Source organism: Manis pentadactyla, chromosome 3 (assembly GCF_030020395.1).
Source record: "Manis pentadactyla isolate mManPen7 chromosome 3, mManPen7.hap1, whole genome shotgun sequence".
NCBI lineage: Eukaryota > Metazoa > Chordata > Mammalia > Pholidota > Manidae > Manis > Manis pentadactyla.
In genome coordinates, this window is record NC_080021.1 from 54,025,964 (window position 1) to 54,049,228 (window position 23,265).

At 36.1% G+C, this 23,265-nt stretch overlaps 1 protein-coding gene across 13 annotated transcripts in view; it reads right to left on the reverse strand.

Annotated features, from left to right (window-relative positions):
* The window catches only part of RALYL (RALY RNA binding protein like), a 772,833-nt gene that overhangs the window by 61,531 nt on the left and 688,037 nt on the right, over positions 1–23,265 (reverse strand). For 10 of the 13 annotated variants that reach the window (XM_057497929.1, XM_057497922.1, XM_057497921.1 and 7 more), the window contains 2 exons: positions 16,477–16,524; positions 6,417–7,081 (listed from right to left, as the gene is read on the reverse strand). The exons of 1 other annotated variant lie outside the window; for it this stretch is intronic. In XM_057497929.1, the coding sequence (XP_057353912.1) occupies positions 16,520–16,524 (5 nt within the window). In that variant the 3' untranslated portion in view covers positions 6,417–7,081; positions 16,477–16,519. Of the gene's footprint in view, positions 1–6,416; positions 7,082–16,476; positions 16,525–23,265 lie in introns of those variants that run through there. 2 more of the 13 variants (XM_057497927.1, XM_057497925.1) reach the window with 1 other exon arrangement.

Here is a 23,265-nt window from a genome sequence, read left to right on the forward strand (position 1 = left end):
AGGGTTTTACCTGTTGTTCACAGATGTAACCTAAGGCCCTAAAAGAGTGTCTGACACATAATGGATGCTCAGTCATTTTTTGTTATGTAGGTTGAGGTTTAACACATTTTCTTCTCTTGTCCTTTCCTAATCAATGTATTAACCCATGTAATTATAAAAGCAGGTTGTTGTTTAGCAGCAATTATATTTTTATATATATCATGCTTTTAAGAATGTTTGTTTGCTATTTTATATTCTTTTTTATAAATACCATTTTAGAAGTATCATTGCAACAATTATATAAGAGTATATGATTTATTGAATACAGTGGTCATTGGGTATTTGTTTTATAAATCACTCTTACACTTTTGTTTTTATATTTTGAAATCATATGATATAATGTCACCAGGTAAATTGTTCTGGAATGTTTTTTAGGAATTCAGTATGAATGGTTTATGATCTGAGTCTATCAATAACTGGGATATTGATAAATTAAGTGTAGGTTTGGCAGGTGAAATACTTAAACTTGGAAGATTTTCTATGAGAACTTCAGAGATTTCTTCCTAGGTTTGTTATTTGTTTATTTTTAGATTTTCTTACTTTTTTTCTGAAAGTAATGTTGGGTTTTATTTTAAAGTTAATATTTCTGAGCATAGGGTGAGACATTTTAATCTGCAAAGGTCTTTTTACTTAGGTGAAAAGTTTTCTTCAATTATATCTGGTTATCACAAACTTTCCATTTGTTCTGTTTGCTTCCTGAGGATCACCTGCAATGCTTATGTTGGGTCTACTTTCTCTGCCCTGTGTTTAGCATCATCTTTGTATATGTTCACTCCTTTACTTTCTTTTTAAAGAAGTTACTTAAAATTTGTCTTCCACAACAATTATTTGGTATTCTGAAGCATAAAATTTATTTTTGATTATTTTGTTTTTGTGTTCATATATATATATATATATATATATATATTGCATTGAAGATTCTACATATAAGTGAAATCATATGGTATTTGTCTGACTTATTTCATGTAACATAATATCTTCTAGGTCCATTCATGTTCTCACAAGTGGCCAGATTTCATTCTTTTTTATGGTTGAGTAATAGTCCATTGTGTATATACCACATCTTCTTTATGGTGATAGATGGTAACTATACTTATAGTGGTAGATGTTTCATAATGTATATAAATGTTGAATCACTATGTTGTACACCTGAAACAAATATAAAATTATGTCAACTATAATAAATTAAAAAAACACTGCCTTTATTTAAGATATTTAAAAAATGTCTTTGATAAAATTTTATTAAAGTTTCATTGGCTAGTACCTTTCTTTTTAAAACACAGAACAACTGTTTTAAAACACTCTTTTTCTATGAAAAAGATATTTTTAAAGATCTGATCAAAAATCTTAATCTTGACTGAAATGTTCCTTTTTCTTTATGATGTAGTTTATTTTTGACATATTCTGTTTTGATTTTTTCCTTTGCTTATACACTTACCTTTAAAGGCAGAGTCACACCTTCTATTCACAATCACGAGTAGTTGGAAGTTCATGATTGACTTTCAGTGCTTGGTGCTGGTTGCTTCCCCACCCAAGATTCAGGTTAATTGCCACAGTTTCTGGTTCAATGTGAAATACACAGAAAGAAATTTTCTAGTTTGGTTTTGCTGAAATTAACTGAGATATTTCTCCTTCTTTACTTATTTTGCTCTCTGCTAGGCTAGAATGTCTGAAAAAGTCTACAGCTCTTTATCAAATTATATTAATTAAAAAACAAAAACAAAAAATTAGAAAAACTATCTTCTCCAGCATGCCCTACTGCTAATTAATTTATCTTTCTCTTAAGTAACAACCAGAATTATTTAGAATATTTTTCCAGCTGTACTTTTTTTTTTTATTAAGGTCCAGCTGTATATTACAGAAAATACGACTCCAAGTTATTTGAAGAAGTAGATTTATTAACTCATATAATAAGAAGTCTTAAGATAGAGTGGCTTTAGGGATTACTCATTTAGTGACTCACAGACATTATAAAAAGCCAAATATTTTCTTCTTTTCCCTGTCTTCCTCAATATTTGGCTACCCTTCTCATCATTAGAAGATGGCTGTAGATGCTGCAGTCCTCACATCTTTGCAGTTTCACCTACAGGCAGAAAAGCTCCTCCTGCCATTGGACCCTTATTGCCTCAACTCTTATCTCCTGAGGCTCAAGTGCACCTTCCTGAGTGGAGTCCCAGAAAGTATTCCCTCCTATCTTGGAAAAAAATGTGTTACATGCTTATTCCTAAATTAACCACTTACAAAAGGAATGAATTTACATAATCAGCTTAGGTCAATGGTTCTTGACTCTGTCTGCATGTAGATCACCTGGGTGATTTAAAGGAAATAGGACAAACTAATTAAATCAGAATATCTGAAGGTGGTATTTGAGCTGGGTCTTTTGAAGTTCTCAGTTACTGTGTAGGCAATGTGGAAAATCACTGGCTTTGACTGACCAAAATTCAAAATCCGGGTCCTCAGTCTAGGGAGAGACCCAGTTTTCCCAGGTTGACGCCTGAACAGAACCATGATGTTGGTCAGGAGAAGGGCTGGCTGATGGGCAGTCTTTTTGGTTCTGTCCACCCAGCCACCGTTGGGTATTGCAGTGTTTCTGTGGCAGAAAAAGGGAGGGAGAGGATGAGTATGCAGATATGTGTCAGCACTATAAATGGAAGAGAATTCCCTTACATTTGGGGAATAGCTATGTTCTCTTTGATGTATAACTAGTTTGCTGGGTCAGGGTAAAAAGTTGTGGTGAATCCAAGCTTTGCTCTATATACTTCGTGGCACCTATGCTGCTCTGTTTCAGCTGATTGAGCAAAAGTAATTTAAAAAAGTTTCCTTGATCCATTTCCATCAGAGCTGTAAGGAACAGAACTTCGACATATAGTGTTCTTCTTAATTGCAGTATCATTTTAAACTTTTTTATTCTTTCCATCTTTATTCAGCTTCTTGCTAATATTCACTTGACTAAGTGCCTTGAGAAAAGGAAATGTGTGCCCATTGTGAAGTACACATATTGAACACAGTAAGGGCTCAGCAAATATTTGATGAATAAGTGAATAGGCTTCTTGACTTTGATCAGATCAGTCTAGTCGTAGGCCAAACTGACATCCAGTTGTTTCTCCTAGAATATGGGAATTTCTGGATTTTCTTCTCTATAGTTTATTCTAGATTTAGCAGCCCAAATGATTCTTTTAACCTTTAAGTTAGGTATTATCCTATGCTCAAAAACTTCTACTGTTCTCCCATCTAATGCAGCTTAAAGCAGTGAACTCTGAATCACCTCTAAGGCTCTGTGATCTGAAATCTTGGCTTTTCTTTGGTGTCATCTACTTTTCTTTTCCTCATTTGCAACACTGCCTTCCTTGCTGTTCCTGAACGCACCATGTACATTCCTGCCTCAGAGGATTTATCTGTTCAAGGCACTTTTCCCATATATGGCCACACGGCTCACCTCCTCACTTACTCCACATTTTGTCCAAATGCTACCTTATCAAGAAGCCTGCCCTGATCAACCTAATTTGTAATTTCTGTTACTTGCACTTTAACCCATTTAAGATAGTTTCCTGTGTGCATCAGTGCTAAGAATATAAATTATTAGCAGGGTATTCAGGACACAGCAGTTGCTTAAAAAATTATAGTTTAAAAAAATTTTATAATAAAGTAAAAACCCAGAACACACCCTATTCCATTTAATGCCCCAAAACATATATGGAGGAAAAAAACCTGCTAGGTACAAAGGACCATTTGTATAGGATATGGAGAAGGCATGGTCCTTATCATCACAGATGCAACAGGTAAATATGGGGACTGCTTTGCAAGCTCATGCACCTCAGATTCTTTCATGAACTATATTTAGATTCCTGAGTGGTTCTAAGTATCTGAAAGGTTGATAGGAAGCCTTTCAATAATAAATGAGAAATTAACTTGTAAATCCCTCCTCTGCAAGAATGGCTTTTAACATTAGAATAGTGCATCTCTTTCTCTAAGTGATATTCTTTTCTATGAATCTGAACATTTCTAGGAAGTTGGATCACAAATTTGCAGACTTCTGATGTATCCAATGATCCAAATTTCTACCTCTGTATATGCTGTTTATAACACGGATATCTCCATATTGTCAATATGTACATCTGTATCTACCTATGTATATACATTGAGATATAAATCACATTTTATTTTTATGAAGAATTTTAAGCCTGCAAAAAGAACATAGTGAAAATATGAGCACTAGGATAATTTATATTTAGTTTTATCAAACTTCACCTTTTGATATTTGTTTGATTCAAATATATTTCTTAATAAATTAAATATTAACAGATGTTATTGAATACGCCTATCCTATTCTTTCTTTTTTCTCACCAGAGATAATTCTCAACTTGTTGTTTCTCATTACTGTGAGTTTATTATTTTTACAACTATTAAGCCTTGGATATAAATCACAAATAATGGTCTCATTCACCTTAAGATTCATATTAAAACAAAAATAACACACTATAAGGCTTTTTATTTAAAACTCTGGATATTTACCTTCTCTTGAAAAGTCAGGAAACCTGGCCAATCTAGGTCTGCATTTCTGAACCAGACAACCAGCTGGAATGGAGAGGTGGCTATCTCTTCTTGAGCAAAGTTGCATTTAATGTCTGCTACTTGACTTCAGGACTGTTTCTTTCATTTATATTTTTTTATCAGACTTGTTTTATCAGGCATTTGATTTTGTAATTACTGTTCTTTGTACTTTAATCCATTTAAAATAGCTTCCTGTTTATTTTCTGCTTCACTTCTATCTTATTTTGTTGTGCATTTCTCCTTTGAAACTACTTTTATTGAAAAAGATAGAAGAAAATTTTACTTCAAGGATGATAATAACATATAATCTATATTTTGTTGATCTGGTAAGTATTTTATTCCATCTTTGTCATCAAAAGAAAGTCTGAAGCCAAAAATGGATAATGAATAAAGGGAAAGATCTCTGGTTTCATGCTTCAAGGCCAGGGTAGAGAAAACTAAGTCTAATAACAGGAATTATCTTATACATTTAATTATTCATTTTACTCTGAGAATAGTTAGTGGATATATGGAAAAGTATGATACTCTTAATTTATGATAATGCCTGATTATAAATGCTACACTGTTTTTTGAATACTATGAGGACAGAGAAATGATAAGTTGAGAAAATTATCCAAGTGTATTTTCCTAATAAGCAGTATACATAACCCTTCCTTTCTGGAGCATCAGACTATCCCAGGCAACTGTCTCTTTGGCTGCAAATGAAGAAATTACTCTGCTGATTTTATTCCTGTGTAGAACTATATACAAGTTCTTTTAGGCTTTAGAATTCAATCATGGCAGTCACAATTCTCCAAAACTCATAATATAGTCATCAAAAATAGCATACCACATTGTGGTTTTTCACATTTCCTCAAAAGGGAAGCGCATTCCTGATCCAAACCCTAGGTGGCAGTGTGCAAATTTTTAATTTTTGTTTTTCCCGTTTTGATTTTTGGTAAACTTTGTTCAATTAAATTGTATAATTTTTCATTAGCTTATATTTAAAAGTAGATAACTTAAAGAAATTAAAATAGAAAAATAAGGAAACATTTCAGGGTGATTTTAGACTCTCCTCAGTTTCTTTGCAAAAAAGGTGGACTTAATTCCAGTAAGTGTTCTTGTAATGTTCCATGTTGTCTTTTTCCTCTTTAATGAGGAGCTTGCAGTCATTAACAGCACACTTGTCTGGTATAACATAAATGCCTCTGCTGAGGTAGTTTTGTTTTCTATCTTGAAACTTTTTCTTAAAATACTATATTTGAGTGAAAAATAAGCCTTCTAGAAATGTAAACCAGGGTGTGACTTCTGCAAGGATTGAGGGTCATCTGGCTTTCTATTACACAAAAATTAATGTGTCCCAGAATACAGGTGCCTCCATGAAAAGTGTGGGCATACAGAACATATAATATACATTTTAGTAAAGTTATGCTACTTTTATCATTGCGCTATTTTGTGGCTTTACAGAGACATAACAAACTCAAATTGAATAGTAAAACTAAATGCACCCCAAAGGAAAGATACACACTAACTTTGTTTTAAAAGAAGGAGTATTTATTAAGAAATTATATGCTGAATTCTCCTACAGTCTGTGAAGATGACTCTTCCATTTTCACAGCACCAGACAACAGCTAAGAGCATCTGGAAAACACTTGCAATGCTTGGGAATGGAGAGTTCCAAGTAATAAGAGATGAAAAGAAGTGATATATGCACTAATTTAAAATTTTGGAGTGAAAGACAAGACAGTCTTTTTCTTGCCAATACAGGTTTTGCCTGTATTGGCACTAAAACCTGTTCATGGGATCTCCTGCCCAGACTGAAGTATTGGGTAAGAGCTGGATCACTGCAGTTCAGTAGAACAGAGAATGCTCAATATAATCCCAGGTAAAGCCAAAAGTCCTTCAACTAATTACATCTGAAATATTTGCATTCTTTATTAATAAAATGGTGCTTATAGAAGGCAGAAATATAACCTTTGTAAGTGTTTTATCCTTATGAAGTACTTTAAACTATAAATTAAAAATAAATTATAAAAACTAGCATACAATATATCTTTTCTTACATGACAATGTGGGAAATAAGCTTTAAATGTAGAACTGCAATATCACCTGCCTTTATATATGATAAACAGTAAAACATGCTAATCATAAAAATAGCTTTTACAAATATACATTTGTATACAGTGTCTCCTTTACCATTCATAAATGTCCTTCACATCTTAAGACTTTTAAGACTTAAAAAAAACAACAACATAATTAGCAAAGGGAAAAACACATTTACAATCTAAACCATAAAAACCTGACAATTATACAGCTTAGAACATAGAAGAAATGGAATTTCTAAAATTGAACAATACTGTCCATTTTATTTATTTGGGTTTTTGTATAAATTGAACTGAAGATGCTGCTATCCAGTAAGAAACCTCCTTTCACATTTCTGGGGGTTGTCAGAGTTTCTCTTTTCTGCTTTCGTGACATCATTTATTACTTCAGATCACTTTATCTGCAGAAACTGAGGAAAGAAAAGGTATTTTAAAATATAAAGATTTATGTTACATTGTTGAAAGCACGTATATATGTACATTAGATTTTAAGCCTAAATCAGGAGATGGATAAAAGAATTAAATCTTTGGGGAAAACACTTTTGAGAATTTTAGGCTCTTAGATCATTTGTTTTAAGCAATGCTAAGATTATCTACATTTGTAGATGATTTTTTAAAATCCAACTCATTTACTGCCTGCGATGAGCAATCATTTTTTAACCTGAGCTCTTGTACAAGTCAGAGGGGAACCACTTTAAGTTCTAGGCTAGGAAAAGAGATTGGGGCTGGTGAATTTTTGCTGCTCCTAACAAGAGTGGCTGTAGGATAATTTTTCCTTTCAGAGGCTTTGAACAGTGCAGTCCTAAGCCTTTGCACTTCGGATAGGAGAAAAGCCAATATGCTCTGATCTGTTATACAATCTTGTTGTAAAAGAAAAAGCTAGATACAAGGAGGGCAGTGAAAGACTCATGGCGCTGTCATGAGGCAGAAACACCACAGGAGAGCTAAAATACAATTGGTCAAAGAATTGAATTGAGAAATTGAATATGAATATGAAGATAAAATGATGTGAGGTTTCAGTAGTGGGGAAAGGCATTTATTTACCTTCAGATTCTATCAAGTTCAAGTTCTATATTCAGATAGAAAATACAATTACATCTATTATCCCATCAACTTCAAAGTTTTTTGTGGTAGATGGAAAATCTATTATGTCTTAAGAGTCCAAGATATGGGCATCAAGGTATCAATTTGGATGGGACTTGCTGTTGAGAAGAACATTGTACTTTACTTATCAATACTGAGGTGCACCAGTTATCAATCCCTGGGGAGATTCCAAGCATTTTTGTCCAATGTATTTTGGTGTTAGAGATGTCAAGGAAAACCTAACACTGTTAAGCATAGTAAGGAACAATGCTTTTCAGCTCCAAAAGTGACCTTTGGTCCCTCATGACTAGAGTGTCCCTGGCAGCCAATGCAGGGCAATGGGCTTTTGCATATCCCTCTCTTGCTGCAGTAGATCTACCCTGAGCCTGACTCCAGGGTTTGAAACATTGAAAGCTGGGGGCATGTTTGAGGAACACTGATACACACATTAAAGAGAACAAATGAACACTCATCAATGGGAAGATATTTCCAACCAAGGTGATAAAACCAACTCAGGCTGTGTAGGCTCTTTATTTCAAGGAAGTATTTCAGGCCCTGGGTCCATTCTTAGGTGGTTGCGTGAGGGCGGGGAGACTGCATGCACAGGCTGCCTTTCCCAATAGTTGCTGAGTAGCCAGAGAATTAGGTAACTTGATCTGTTATTAAAGTGTTGAAGCCCATGTTCTAGAGATTATGAAAAAGACTGAGTATGCCAGTTGGGGTGGTGAGAATCACTGTGCAGCTACAGACCAAATGCCTGGTGGAGATCACTGGTTTAAAGGTACTCAGTGAACCTGGATGGTACTTTCTCTTCCTGCATGGGTATCCATCTGCCACACTCAAAAACATGTACATCTCAATAATTTCATTTAACTGGAATGTTGTCTTCCTTAGGGAGTACATATCTTTTTAATTCTAGGAAGATTAAGAATTAAAAATGTAATCTTTAAAAGAATGGAAATCATAGTACTAATATTTTTGTGCTAAGAAAAAAAAATCTTTGAACATTTGGCACCATAAATGCTTGTTAGGTAAGAGAATTTAGGCTATTAGTGTGACAGCCTTGTGATTTCAGTTTAGAATATACAATTAAAACATTAATTGAGACATAGAATATAGTTCTACAATGTGAAATTTTACATCCGAATCTTATGTTTGTGCATGATATTGTAAAGTCTAAGAGAATCTTAGGTCATCATAGTGGTAGATTTAATTTAGTAGATTTTAAGAACTTTTTATTCCCAGAAAGATTCTGTTTGCTGAACCCCAAATGAAATATTTAAAAATACAATGTAAATAAAATACATTAAATCTACAAATGCTGGGATCAAGATGGTGGCATGAGAGGTGAGACAGAGAACTTCTCCCAAAACCACATATAAGATGAAAATATAGTTGATACAACTAATCCTAAAAGAGCAACAGGAAAGAAGGCTGCACAGACTGCATACACCTGGATAACAGAGCAGACCTCAAGAAACAGGATAATGTACCAAAGCCTTATTCGGCAGGACCCAAGCCCTTTCCCCACCCCAGCTCACTGGCGGTAGGAAGAGAAACGAAGCAGGGAGCGGGTGGAAACCTAGGACTGCTGAACACCCAGCCCTGGAGATCTGTTTTGGGAGCACAAAAACCTATATTGCATGGTGCTCTGGAGATTAGCGGGGTTGGAAAGCTAAGACAGGTAGAATACTTGGAGAGACTGAGATTCCAGCCATTTGTGGAGGACAGGGATCCACATCCAGCTGTTCCAGGATAAAGGAAAGGTGGGTGAGCTGAGAGCTTTCCTAGCAGGGAGAGGACTGCTGAAAGGGCAGGATTTGCACGGAGCTTATTGCATAGGAGAAGGGATAGGTGGACAAGGTTGTCTGGGTGTACTCTACCCAGATGGTTGGGGACTTTCAGGAGCTTCAGGTGCTCCATCCCCCACGGGTGGCTACTCAGCTCTGAGGCCCACCCACTGTGATATGCAGCCTGCTGCACCTTCCTCCTGGCTGCTGGCACCGGCTCGCAAACTAGCAGTCTCTGCCCTGGTATCAGGCCAGTCAGAGGGAGGTCCGATCTATGGCAGCTACAGACACAAAGCACAGAGGCTTACACCTGTGTGCTCAGTCCACTGGTTCTGACAGTGGAGAAAAGCAATGCAGCTGGGAAGCAGGAAACAGCTGTTTCATCCCCTCAGGCACCAGCACCATTCCCCTGTGACTCCCAACATCACTCCAGGGGCTGAGTGGCTCCAGAGACTAGGGCTTCTGGGCACTAGAGGGCGCCACATACAAATATGAAACATCAAAAGAACCTGGTTCAAACAAAAATCACACAAACATCAGAAAAAGGGCCAAATGAAGCTAGACTAACGAATCTTCCTGAAAGAGAGTTCAGAATACAAATCATAAACATGCTCATGGAGGTAGAGAAAAACATTCAAGACCTCAGGGATGAATTTAGGACAGAGATTCAGTCATTAAGAAATTCTATATCTGAAATAAAACATACAATGGAGGGATTTTTAAAGCATATTAGGTACAGTGGAGGAGACAATAAAGGAAATAGAAATTAGAGAAGAGGAATACAAAGAAGCTGAGGCATAGAGAGAAAAAAAGATCTCTAAGAATGAAAATATATTGAGAGAACTGTGTGACCAATCCAAATGGAACAATATTGGCATTATAAGGTACCCGAAGAAGAAGAGAGAGAAAAAAGGACAGAAAGAGTCTTTGAGGAGGTAATTGCTGAAAACTTCCCCAATTTGGGGAAGGAGATAGTCTCTCAAGCCATGAGGTGCACAGACATCCCAACACAAGGGGCCCAAGGAAGACATCACCAAGAAATATAATAATTAAAATGACAAAGATCAAGGATAAGGAAAGACTATTAAAAGCAGCTAGAGAGATAAATAAGATCAAATACAAAGGAAAAGCCATCAGGCTATCCTCAGACTTCTCAGCAGAAACCTTACAGGCCAGAAGGGGGTGTCATGAAATATTTAGTGCAATGAAGCAGAAGGGCCTCAAACCAAGAATCACTACCCGGCAAGAATATCATTTAAATGTGAAGGAAGGATTAAATAATTTCCAGATAAGCAAAAGCTGAGAGAATTAACCTCCCACAAACCATCTCTCCAGTGAATTTTGGAGAGACTGCTATAGAGGGAAGTATTCTTAAGGCTAAATAGCTGTCACCAGAAGAAACAAAACACAATAAAGACAGTAGAACAATTAATTACTAAGCAGATGAAAAATCAAATCACCTACCCTCAAAGTCAATCCAGGGATAGACAGAGTACAGAATATAATACCTAATATATACAGAATGGAGGAGGAAGAAAAAGGAGGGGGGAAAAAAAGAACCTTTAGATTGTGTTTGTAATAGCATACGAAGTGAGTTAAATTAGACTGTTATATAGTAAGGGAATAAGGGAATTACCCTTGAACCTTTGGTAACCACGAATCTAAAACCTGCAATGGCAACAAGTACATACCTATTGATAATTACCCTAAATGTAAATGGTCTGAATGCACCAATCAAAAGACCTAGAGTCACTGAATGGATAAAAAAACAATACTCATCTATGTGCTGCCTATAAGAGACTCACTTCAAACCAAAAGACATACACAGACTGAAAGGAAAGGGATGGAAAAAGATATTTCATGCAACTAATAGGGAGAAAATAGCAGGAGTTGCAGTATCAGACAAAATAGATTTCAGAACAAAGAAAATCACAAGACAAGACACAAAGAAGGACATTACATAATGATAAAGGGGTCAGTCCAACAAGAGGATATAACTATTACAAATATCTAAACACTCAACACAGGATCATGAACATATGTGAAACAAATACAAACAGAATTAAAGGGGGAAATAGAATGCAATGCATTCATTTTAGGAGACTTCAACAGACCACTCACTCCAAAGAACAGATCAACCAGACAGAAAATAAGTAAGGAGACAGGGGCTCTGAACAATGTATTAGAACAGATGGACCTAACAGACATCTACAGAACATTCCACCCAAAAGCAACAGGATACATATTCTTCTCATGTGCATATGGAACATTTTCAAATTAGATCACATACTAGGCCACAAAAAGAGCCTCACTAAATTAAAAAAGATTGAAATTGTACCAACTAGCTTCTCAGATCATAAAGGTATGAAACTAGAAATAAATTACACAAAGAAAATGAAAAAGCCCACAAACACGAGGCTTCACAACATGCTCCTAAATAATCAATGGATCAATGACCAAATAAAAACAGAGATCAAACAACATAAGGAGACAAATGACAACAATAATACAAAACGGCAAAATCTGTGGGACCCAGCAAAAGCCTTGGTAAGTGTAAAGTATATTGTAATACAGGCCTACCTCAGGAAATAAGAACAATCCCACATGAACAATGTTGACTCATAATGAACGAAATTAGAAAAAGAACAAAGGGTGCCCAAAGTCAGTAGAAGGAGGAACATAATAAAGATTAGAGCAGAAATAAATAAAATCAAGAGGAATAAGACAATAGAAAAAAATCAATGAAAGCAAGAGCTGCTTCTTCGAGAAAATAAACAAAATAGATAAGCCCCAAGCCAGACTTATCAAGAAAAAAAGAGAGTGTACACACATAAAAAGAATCAGAAATGTGAAAGGAAAAATCACTATGGACACCACAGAAATACAAAGAATTATGAGAGAATACTATGAAGAATTATATGCTAACAAACTGGATAACCTAGAAGAAATGGACAACTTTCTAGAAAATACAACCTTCCAAGGCTGACCCAGGAAGAAACAGAAACTTTGAACAGACCAGTTACTAGCAACAAAATTGAATTGGTAATCAAAAAATTATCTGTCAACAAAACTCCTGGACAAGATGGTTTCACTGCTTAATTTTATCAACCATTTAGCGAAAACCTAATACCCATCCTCCTTAAAGTTTTCCAAAAAGTAGAAGAGGTGGGAACACTCCCAAACTCATTCTTCATGGCCAGCATCACTCTAATACCAAAACCAGGCAAAGACACCACAAAAAAATAATATTGCAGACCAATTTCCCTGATGAACATAGATGCAAAAATACTCAACAAAATATTAGCAAACTGAATTCAAAAATACATTAGAAAGATCATCCATCATGATCAAGTGGGATTTATTCCAGGGATGCAAGGATGGTACAACATTCAAAAATCCATCAACATCATCCACCACATCAACAAACGAAGGACAAAAACCACACGATCATTTCCATAGATGCTGGAAAATTATTCAACCTCCATTCATGATAAAAACTCTCAACAAAATGGGTATAGAGGGCAAGTACCTCAACATAATAAAGGCCATATATGACAAACCTACAGCTGACATTATACTTAACAGTGAGAAGCTGAAAGCCTTTCCTTTAAGATCAGGAACAAGACAAGGATGCCCACTCTCCCCACTTGTATTCAACATAGTTCTGGAGGTTCTAGCCATGGTAATCAGACAACACAAAGACATAAAAGGCATCCAGATTGACAAGGAAGAAGTTAAACTGTCTCTGTTTGCAGATGACATGATATTGTACTTAAAAAACCCTGAAGAATCCACTCCAAAACTACTAGAACTAATATCTGAATTCAGCAAAGTTGCAGGATACAAAATTAATACACAGAAATCTGTTGCATTCCTATACACTAATGATAAACTAGCAGAAAGAGAAATCAGGAAAACAATTCCATTCACAGTTGCATCACAAAGAATAAAATACCTAGGAATAAACCTAACCAAGGAAGTGAGAGACCTATACTCTGAAAACTACAAGACACTCATGAGAGAAATTAAAGAAGATTCTAATAAATGGAAACACAACCTGTGCCCATGGATAGGAAGAATTAATATTGGAAAAATGGCCATCCTGCCTAAAGCAATCTACAGATTAAATGCAATCCCTATCCAAATACCAACAGTATTTTTCAATAAACTAGAGCAAATAGTTCTAAAATTCATATGGAACCACAAAAGACCCCAGACAGCCAAAGCAATTCTGAGAAGGAAGAATAAACTTGGGGGATTATGTTCCCAGACTTCAAGCTCTACTACAAAGCCAGTGTAATCAAGACAATTTGGTACTGGCACAAGAACAGACCCATAGACCAATGAAACAGACTAGAGAGCCCAGATATAAACCCAAGCATATATGGTCAATTAATATATGATAAAGGAGCTTGGGATATACAAAGGGGAAATGACAGCCTCTTCAACAGCTGGTGTTGGTAAAACTGGAGAGCTGCATCTAAGAGAATGAAACTGGATTATTTTCTAATCCCATACACAAAAGTAAACTCATAATGGATTGAAGAACTAAATGTAAGTTATGAAAACATGAAACTCTTTGAAGAAAACATAGGCAAAAATCTCTTGAATATAAACATGAGCAACTTTTTCCTCAGCCATATCCTCGGGCAAGGGAAACAAAAGAAAAAATGAATAAATGGGACTACATCAAACTAAAAAGCTTCTGTACAGCAAAGGAAACTATCAGCAGAACAAAAAGGCATCCTACAGTATGGGACAATATATTTGTAAATGACATATCCTACAAGGGGTTAACATCCAAAATATACAAAGAACTCACACACCTCAACACCCCAAAAGCAAATAACCCAATTAAATAATGGGTGGAGTATCTGAACAGACACTTCTCCAAAGAAGAAATTCACATGGCCAACAGGCACATGAAAAGATGCTCCACATTGCTAATCATCAGGGAAATGCAAATTAAAACCACAGTGAGATATCACTTCACACTAGTTAGGATGGCCGACATCCAAAATAAAAAGAAAAACAAATGCTGGTGAGGATGTGGAGAAAGGGGAACCCTCCTACACTTCTGGTGGGAATGTAAATTAGTTCAACCATTGTGGAAAGCAGTATGGAGGTTCCTCAAGAAACTAAAAATAGAAATACCATTTGACCCAGTAATTCCAGTCCTAGAAATTTACCCTTAGAATGCAGGATCCCAGTCTCAAAAAAACATGCACCCCTATGTTTATTGCAGCATTATTTACAATATCCAAGAAATGGAAGCAATCTAAGTGTCCATTAGTAGATGAATGGATAAATAAGATGTGGTACATACACACAATGGAATATTATTCAGGCATAAGAAGAAAACAGATCCTACCATTTGCAACAACATGGATGGAGCTAGAGGGTATTATGCTCAGTGAAATAAGCCGGGTGGAGAAAGACAAGTACCAAATGATTTCACTCATCTGTGGAGCATAAGAACAAAGCAAAAACTGAAGGAACAAAACAGCAGCAGACTCAAGGAACCCAAGAATAGACTAACAGTTACCAAGCGGAAAGGGACTTGGGAGGATGGGTGGGAAGGGAGGAAGAAGGGAAATAAGGGGCATTATGATTAGCACACATAACGTAGAGGGTTGCACGGGGAAGCAGTTTAGCCCAGGGAAGACAAGTAGTGACTCTATAGTATCTTACTATGTTGATGGACAGTGACTGTAATGGGGTATGTGATGGGGACTTGATAATGGGGGGCATCTAGTAATCACAATGTTGCTCATGTGTTGTATATTAATTATACCAAAATTTAAAAAAAATTACAAATGCCATTTACAATGTTTGAATGCATATAATTAAAGAATCAGGGACAATCATTTTTCAAATGACTCTTAGAGGTGCTTTATAATCCTTGCTATTATAAATATAATCCTAGTAATTCATACCTAATTTTGGTTTTAAAACTTTCCTAAATTAAACAATTAAAATTGGTGAAGGGGGGAGCCTAGTAAACATAATGTTCTTCATGTTATTATAGATTAATGATATCAAAAAAAATAATTGAAAAAAACATATATATATATATATATATATATATAACATTAATAGTCTATTCCCCAGTCAAAAGCATTGACAATTTATGTTCCTAGGAAATTGTCTAGGAAAGAGACTGTATGGGCAAGGCCTAAGTACAACTTAGTATCTTGCTATTATTCTTTCTGTCTCTTTCTCTCCCTCACTTTTTCTTCTCTCCCTTACTCCTTTCTTTTTCTTCTCCCTCTCTTCTTCCTCACCCTATCTATACTATATACTTGCTGATCACACATACGTTTTGAACATATATTTTTCAATATGTTCTTCAGGCAGTTTCAGGCTGTGTTCATATACATGGCAAGAGTTAATTAGTCTTTAAAGCACAGTTTTGAACTTCAGGTACAAAGTAGGTGTGCTACTCTTTGTGTAGTGTAAAGGGAGTTTTGTACATTTCCTGTAGGACTATGCCAAAAATCATCCATTATTAATGTGAAGATGAATACCTTAAAAAATAGAGTACACTTTAACTGACACACTGATGCTGACATGTAAACATAAGGCATTGTGAGTTGGGGTTTGATTGACAACACTTGTGTGCAGGGAAGCAATAAGGTTCTTTATGTGGCTGCAACTGAACTTTTTCCTCCAAGGCCTCTATTGATCGCTTTCGTATTACAGATGGAAGATGCTTAAAATGTCGCAGGGGCTGTGTATGAAAAGTTTACTAATCATTGTGTTTCTTCAAGGTAGGTCATGGTTGATGACATTAATTTAGTATATTCTTACACCATCCTGTTCATTTCAAAAGAGATAATGAGTGCTTGTTTAGTAACTGTTCATTTTGTTGAGGAAAAAAAAACACTGATTTTTGTGTATATTCTATTTTCCCTCGTATGATTTCTCCTTACCTCTTCCTTTGTTCCTTGATTGTAAATGATTACATACAAGTAATTATCCTAGGAAGAAGAAAGGTAAGTTTGAAAATAATTTATTGAAGTCTTATTTCCTTGCCATTAAGCTTCAAAGCGTCTGCCTGCCACTGGTATAAAACAAAAGCTTCATTAACTTTGCATTGTGAAGTAGGTATTATTAACCGTATGGATACAAGTCATGAATACAGTTCTCCTTATCTAAAAACGATGGCAAAATGTATTCAGCAAGGTTTCCATAGAACTTCTTGTCTGAGAAAAGGCTTGGTGTTTGCTTCTAAAAGCGTGGGAGAATGGGAACAACTATGATATTCTTGCTGCCTTTTTCTCAAGAAAGGCAGATACTTAAGGAGCTGATTGGTTTAGTATAATGTGAATCGAAGTGTGCCTTCCTTCCCTTGAGTAGTGTGCAATTTATCTAACACCTGTTTGGGAGATGGGATGCTTTTAAAACAAATTCTGATGATGAATGTTTTATCAACTCAATTTCTCCTATTTCTGAAAAATGACAAAAAGAACCACTCAGATGGTCCTGGATTCTCTTCAACCAAGCAATTTACTTCTATTTGACACAAATGAAAGGGATAGTATTAATCTGCAGGGAAAGCACATTTAATAGTAAACCTCATGCATATATATATATATATATATATATATATATGAGGTAAAATTGGCATATAACATTATGTTAGTTTCCGATAGACAACGTAATAGTTCAGTCTTTGTATACACTACAAAGTGATCACCACAGTGAGTCTAGTTAGTAACCATCACCTTATAGATGACTCTTCAGAATTTTCACACACACTTATCTACCCCCTTTCCCTTCTGATAACCAACAATGTTTTCTGTATCAATGAGTTTTGTTTTTTAGACTCCACATATGAGTAAAATCATATGATGTTTATCTTTTTCTGTCTTATTTCACTTAGCATTATATGCTCAAGTTTTATCCATGTAGTTGCAAATGGCAAGATTTCCTTTTTTATAGCCGAGTAGCATTCTACTATATGTACGTATAAATACATATATCACATCTTCTTTATCCATTCACCTATTGATGGACACTTAGGTTGCATATCTTGGCTGTTGTAAATAAGCTGCAATGAACATAGGGGTGCCTATATCTTTTTGAATTAGTGTTTTCATTTTCTCCACATAAATACCTATAATGAATACCTGGATCATATGGTGGTGCCATTTTTTATTTTTTGAGGAACCTCTGCTGTTTTTCATAGTGGCTGTACCAATTTACATTCCTACCAGCAGTGCATAAGTGTTCTCTTTTTTCTATATCCTCTCTAACATTTGTTATTTCTTCTCTTTTTTATAATAGTCATTCTAAGAGGTATGAGGTGCTCTATCACTGTGGTTTTGATTTGCATTTCCCTGATAATTAGTGATGTTGAACATCTTTTCATAGGTAAAGCAATATGAATAAACATACCTTATTTATAGTTCTAGCAAAAAAGTCATACTTTTAAGAAGTCTTGTAACTTCTTTAATATTAGAAATGCTTCTGTTGTCTTTTTTTCTAATGGAGATTTTTAACTAATAAGTAATTAGAGACATATAGATAAGCCATATTTTAGACAGCATCTATAAAAGCAAAAAAGTTGAAAAGAAGATGTGGATAATACAGGCTTTATGACATTTTATAGGAAAGCAGAGTCCTGTGAGCAGGGATTTTCTATGTTTGGTGTCCCCACTGATCATGTTTACTGAATAATGATTCAGCCATTCTCTTTCTATAGACAATGTGACTGTATTTGGCTATTACAAATCCTTGTTTCAGAGATAAATTCAATTCAGTTCAAATTTCTGAGTAACATAAACAGATTCCTGGTAGCTACTGTTCATTACAAGTTAAAAATTGCTTCCTATTAATAAGTTCTTGGAGCAAAAGTTGTATTATACTTGAAGGCTAAAAGAATCATATCACATAAACCATATGGTATGAAAATCAAGACTGTTAATAACTCACTGGGATGGCTACAAATGAAGGCAACTGTTCCATCATAGAGTTCTTGGAGGCTTAACAGTGTCTGTTCCTGAGTCAGTGGCCATTTAGGGTATAGGGGTTGCGGGAGGCAAGAAACATGGGAAAAAATAAAAGTGTAGTAATGCAATCAGAAACTTGAAAATATGGTGATCAGATTGTCTTTTCATTTTAACTCTAATCAAGACCTCAGTGATCAGGGCAGAGAATATGCAATCACTGAAGAGAGGCAGAAGGTTTCTAGGTCTTTGAGACTGGACTAGAGCATAACGGAAGCTTATTAAAGCAGTCAAAGAAAGAGACTTGTTTGGCACTGCAAGCAGAGAAAACAGGACAGTCTTGGAGGGTAGCTCAGTTGTGTGCACTCAGGACTGTCCTCAGGAGGTGTCCAGGTCATGGAAGTGAACCTGAACCGTGATGACAGGCACATTCCTGTTCTGACCTGGACACATCAGGCCATCTGAGAACATTCAATAAACATTCTGTTCTAAATCCATGCCCTCCCAGCAAAACTGTTTATGATTGCTAGCAGTTTGCCTACAGAAAGGGAATGCTGAGGTCAGAGGACACAAGGCCAGCATTCCTTTCAGCGACAGGTCCACTCTAAGGTCATAAACAGATCTTCTGAGTCTGTACGCCAGCCTATTCCAGCTTGGTCACTTCACATGTGTTGGAGGTACCGTTTCACTCGCAGCTTGCCAACAGATCAGTTCTGAGAGCCCGTGAGGCTAGCTCCAGTCTCAGGGCTCTGCAGGGTGTTAAGGAAATCTTAGAGACCTGCTTTGCTAGCTGATCTCTCTTGGCTTTACCAATACTTGCCATGTGCATTTCAAGGTCTTTAATCTAGGCAACACTTAGAAAGCTACATGCCAAGGAATATAGGACTTTGTCAAATTTGAGCAGTAAGAAATTGGAAATGACCTACCCTTATCCTGTAATAGGTGAAGATACTAAGGCCCAGACAGGTTGAAGGACCTGCCTAGGTAGTTGGTGGGGGCCCTAACTAGATCCAGAATCCTGACTGCTGTCAAGAATTCTTTCCATTACAATCTTGGTTCTCAAACTTTAATGGGCCTCAAAATTACTGAGTGGGCTTGTTAAACTTGGATTTCTGAATTTCTGCTTCATTAATGCTGTAGTCTGAATGTCTGTGTCTTTTCAAAATCCATATGCTGAGATCCTAACCCCAATGTGGTGGTATTAGGAGGCAGAACCAGGAAGTGATTAAGCCATGAGGCCAGAGCCCTCATGAATGGGATGAGTTCCCTTATTAAAGAGCCCCAGAGAACCCCCTCACCCCTTCCACCATTTGAGGACCTAGTGAAAAGATGCTGTCTGTGACCTGGGAGATAGGTTGTTGCAGACACCCGGGCTGGTGGTGCAGTGATGTTGGACTTCCTGGCTTCCAGAACTGTGAGAAATAAATGTTTGCTGTTTATGAGCTACCCAGTTTGTCGTATTTTGGTATAGTAGCCAGAATGGACCAAGACAAGTAAGTTTGAAATGAGACCCAAGAAACTGCATTTCTGATAAGTGCCTGAGCGGTGCTGGTCTGCACATCCCACACTTTGAGAACCACTTCTTTCTTTGTTGAGAGGCCATCGTCTGTGGGCCCCTTGTATTCCTACATGGCTTGCTGAGTGTGCTAACAAACACCACAAAATGCTTTTCTTTCCCCAAGGTCACTACTTAGGGTTAATTATTTGGCTGGCAATCCTGAGATGTCAGGTAACTCATCTCTGTAATGCACCACATAGTTCTGCATTAAGTCCTGTTTCCCTCTGGACAAAGGACAGGCTTGTTTACTGCTGGCTAGAGAACTGGATTCCCTAAATTCAAGGTCTTTCTCCTGCAGGTCACTGTGCCGTGCTTGCAGGCTCCACCCTGGCCTCCCATCTTGGATGTGGGTCTTGGGTTCAGGGAACCAAAGCAACTATCCTGACACTCCTGCTGCTTTTACCTTGAGTAGCAGTTTTTGTCTCAGGAAGCTCCTGTCTTCTCTCAGCATACATAGAAATGTGGGTGTGGAAGTTATTAGCTTGCACAGTTATTTTGGCTGGAGTTCTCCTAAATACTATCCAATTTATTAAAGTTGGGTCAATTCTTGACCTTAACTACAGTGGTTTTTGGCAAGCCATGACTCTACTGGTAAATTGTATTCTGGACATATTACTTTCCTGTCTCCATACCACTTTCTCTCTCCATCCTTATTTTTTTCCTTCTAATTCCTAACAGTTCCATTTTATAATCCACATTCATTATTCTGCCCAATAATTACTATGTCTTTATCCTGATCTCCATTTGTCTCCCAACATTCATGAAAGAAGTTCGACTGAGATACAAAAGGACTTACTACATTATAGTGGATCACAAATATCCAAATAAGTGGGTTTGTTATTCTGTAACCAAAAGTAAAGATGAAAAGACTGGGAAAATCAGTATCAGAGGATTCAAGTTACCTTAAAAGGAATGTGAAGATGTTTTATTTTCTTTCATAAAACTGAAGGAAAATATGAAACTAGCATAAAAGTAAAAGAAAAAAAACTAAGGTTAAAATAATTTAACTTTATTTACCAAATCCAAATAGACTGCTTCTACAAATATTATAAAGGGCTGTCAAGCTTTTGCATCATTTGTGTTTTAGTTTAGTTTGAGATTAATTTATAGCTACACTATACTGAGTTTTGGGTATTGAACTGAAAATAGTGTGCTAACTAATGCAAAAGTACAATTAGAAATACCATATTCTTTGTGCATGCTTGGTTTGGGACATGGCTTACTGTATGATTTACAACAAAACTCTTCTGAGTTAATGGTATCATTTCCTGAATCTAATTACTGCTGTCTCTAACAAGGATATTAGTGCAGTAATAATTTTTAACAACCACACACGCAAATCATTTGTGTTTCTGAGGTACATTTCACTTAATTGAAATCAGACACAATAAACAAATAAGGCAAGTAGTGTCTTTTGGATTCATTACAGGAATAATTTGTTTGTGTGCTAAGACGCAACAATGTCAGGAGCCATATATTGTCTTCTCCATTGCCACTCTAGAAGCATCAGAGACCCGAGACCCAGAGTAGCAGAAGGATTAAGCAGGTGACCTGGGATTGTAGAGAGATCTTGTCTGACCTCCTAGCCAAAGCAGTGGTGCCCTCCATGGAAACTCTGCTGATGGGTGGGTATCTGTGGCTTGATTGTCTCAAGGGATACAGAACTCTATCTCACAAGACATATTGCTCTATTTGTAGATAATCATGGTTAGAAAAGAATTTGTTAGCTTGAGTCTAAATCTTCTAAATAGCTGAACTGTTTCTTAAGCCACAACCTAGAGAGTGTGGTGACAAACCAGGCAGCTAAATGAAATTGAGGAGTCATAGAAATATGAGGCTGGTCCCCATCTATGGGGTATGGATTCAGGTCAGATCTCCTAAGATGTCAAGAGAGAGGAAGACAGAGATCAATTCCAGGGGCAGATGGGTTGGTATTATAAAGCAGAAATCTGAAAGATAAAACTTTCTTGTTTTGATTTATTTATTCATTTATTTTTGAGGAGGACCTCATTTTTTCCCCAGGAATAAAGCAGGATCCAGTTATTATAATGTTGAGAGTAATTATAAGTTTACAGCAAGAGAAACAGCTAGACTGTCATAGTCTGTGGTGTCTGAATTATTTAGCTAGGGCTCCCTTAATTTGCTCCATCTAGAGTGTGGTTTGGGGTTATTCTTAAAATCTGGGACTGGGCTAAGTCTGTGGGCAGGGGCCACAATCATCATAATAACTTTTGTTTGTATAATGTATGGAAGTTTGTAAAACACTTTATATGTATATTCTCATTTGATTTTTATTTCAAACCAGTGAGATATATTGGGCAAGTATCATTCTTGGATCAGAGAATGAATGTCTTACCTAAATCAAACCCAGGCTGCTTTACTTAAGACCAGTGCTTTCCTTAATATTTTGTTCTGCCCAGTTGTGGGAAGGAGGACAATAGGGAGGCAAACGAGGCACATCATTAATTTAATTTTTTTATATGTTATGTTTTTTTCATTGATGTACAGTCAATATACATATTATATTGGTTTCAAGTATACAACATAGTGATTTGACAGTTATCTGCATTATTAAATGCTCACCCCAACTGGCACATCATTAATTTTAGCACAGGTGATCTCAACTGAGATGTGGAAATACAATGGTGCCCAGATGATGAGTGGGAGGAAAGAGATGGAATTACTGCAAATGTACTAGGATTTGTACATAACCTTCCACCTGCCTTTTTCTGGTTTGTAGCAGATCTGCCTGGAATTTTCTTTTTTACAATGGTCCATCTTGAATTAATTCAAAACCATTTTAATTAAAAACTTGCTTTAGGCATCTAAGGGAGCTCTTTCATGTTATAAAAATACATTTGATTAAGAAAAAAGAACACTTAACTTTAGAGTAATATTATCAATTATGGGTTACATAATGTTAAATGTCTGCAATATTTAATTAGTTCATTTGATACTGAAAAAAATTTAATCCCATTGCTAAATTGTATGACTTACTAGAACTTGGATGTTCTGTTATACATACATTAACTAGCACATTAGCATTTCTCGTATTCTTTTTTCCCAAACTGTTCTCTGATAATGTTCTGATGATAATTATGATTGTGTTTTGAGTGTTCTGGGCTCACTGACAATCATATTTGACTAGTTGAATTGATAAATTATAGTAATTTTATTTGGCACATAACTTGTGTTTGATCATGCATTGATTT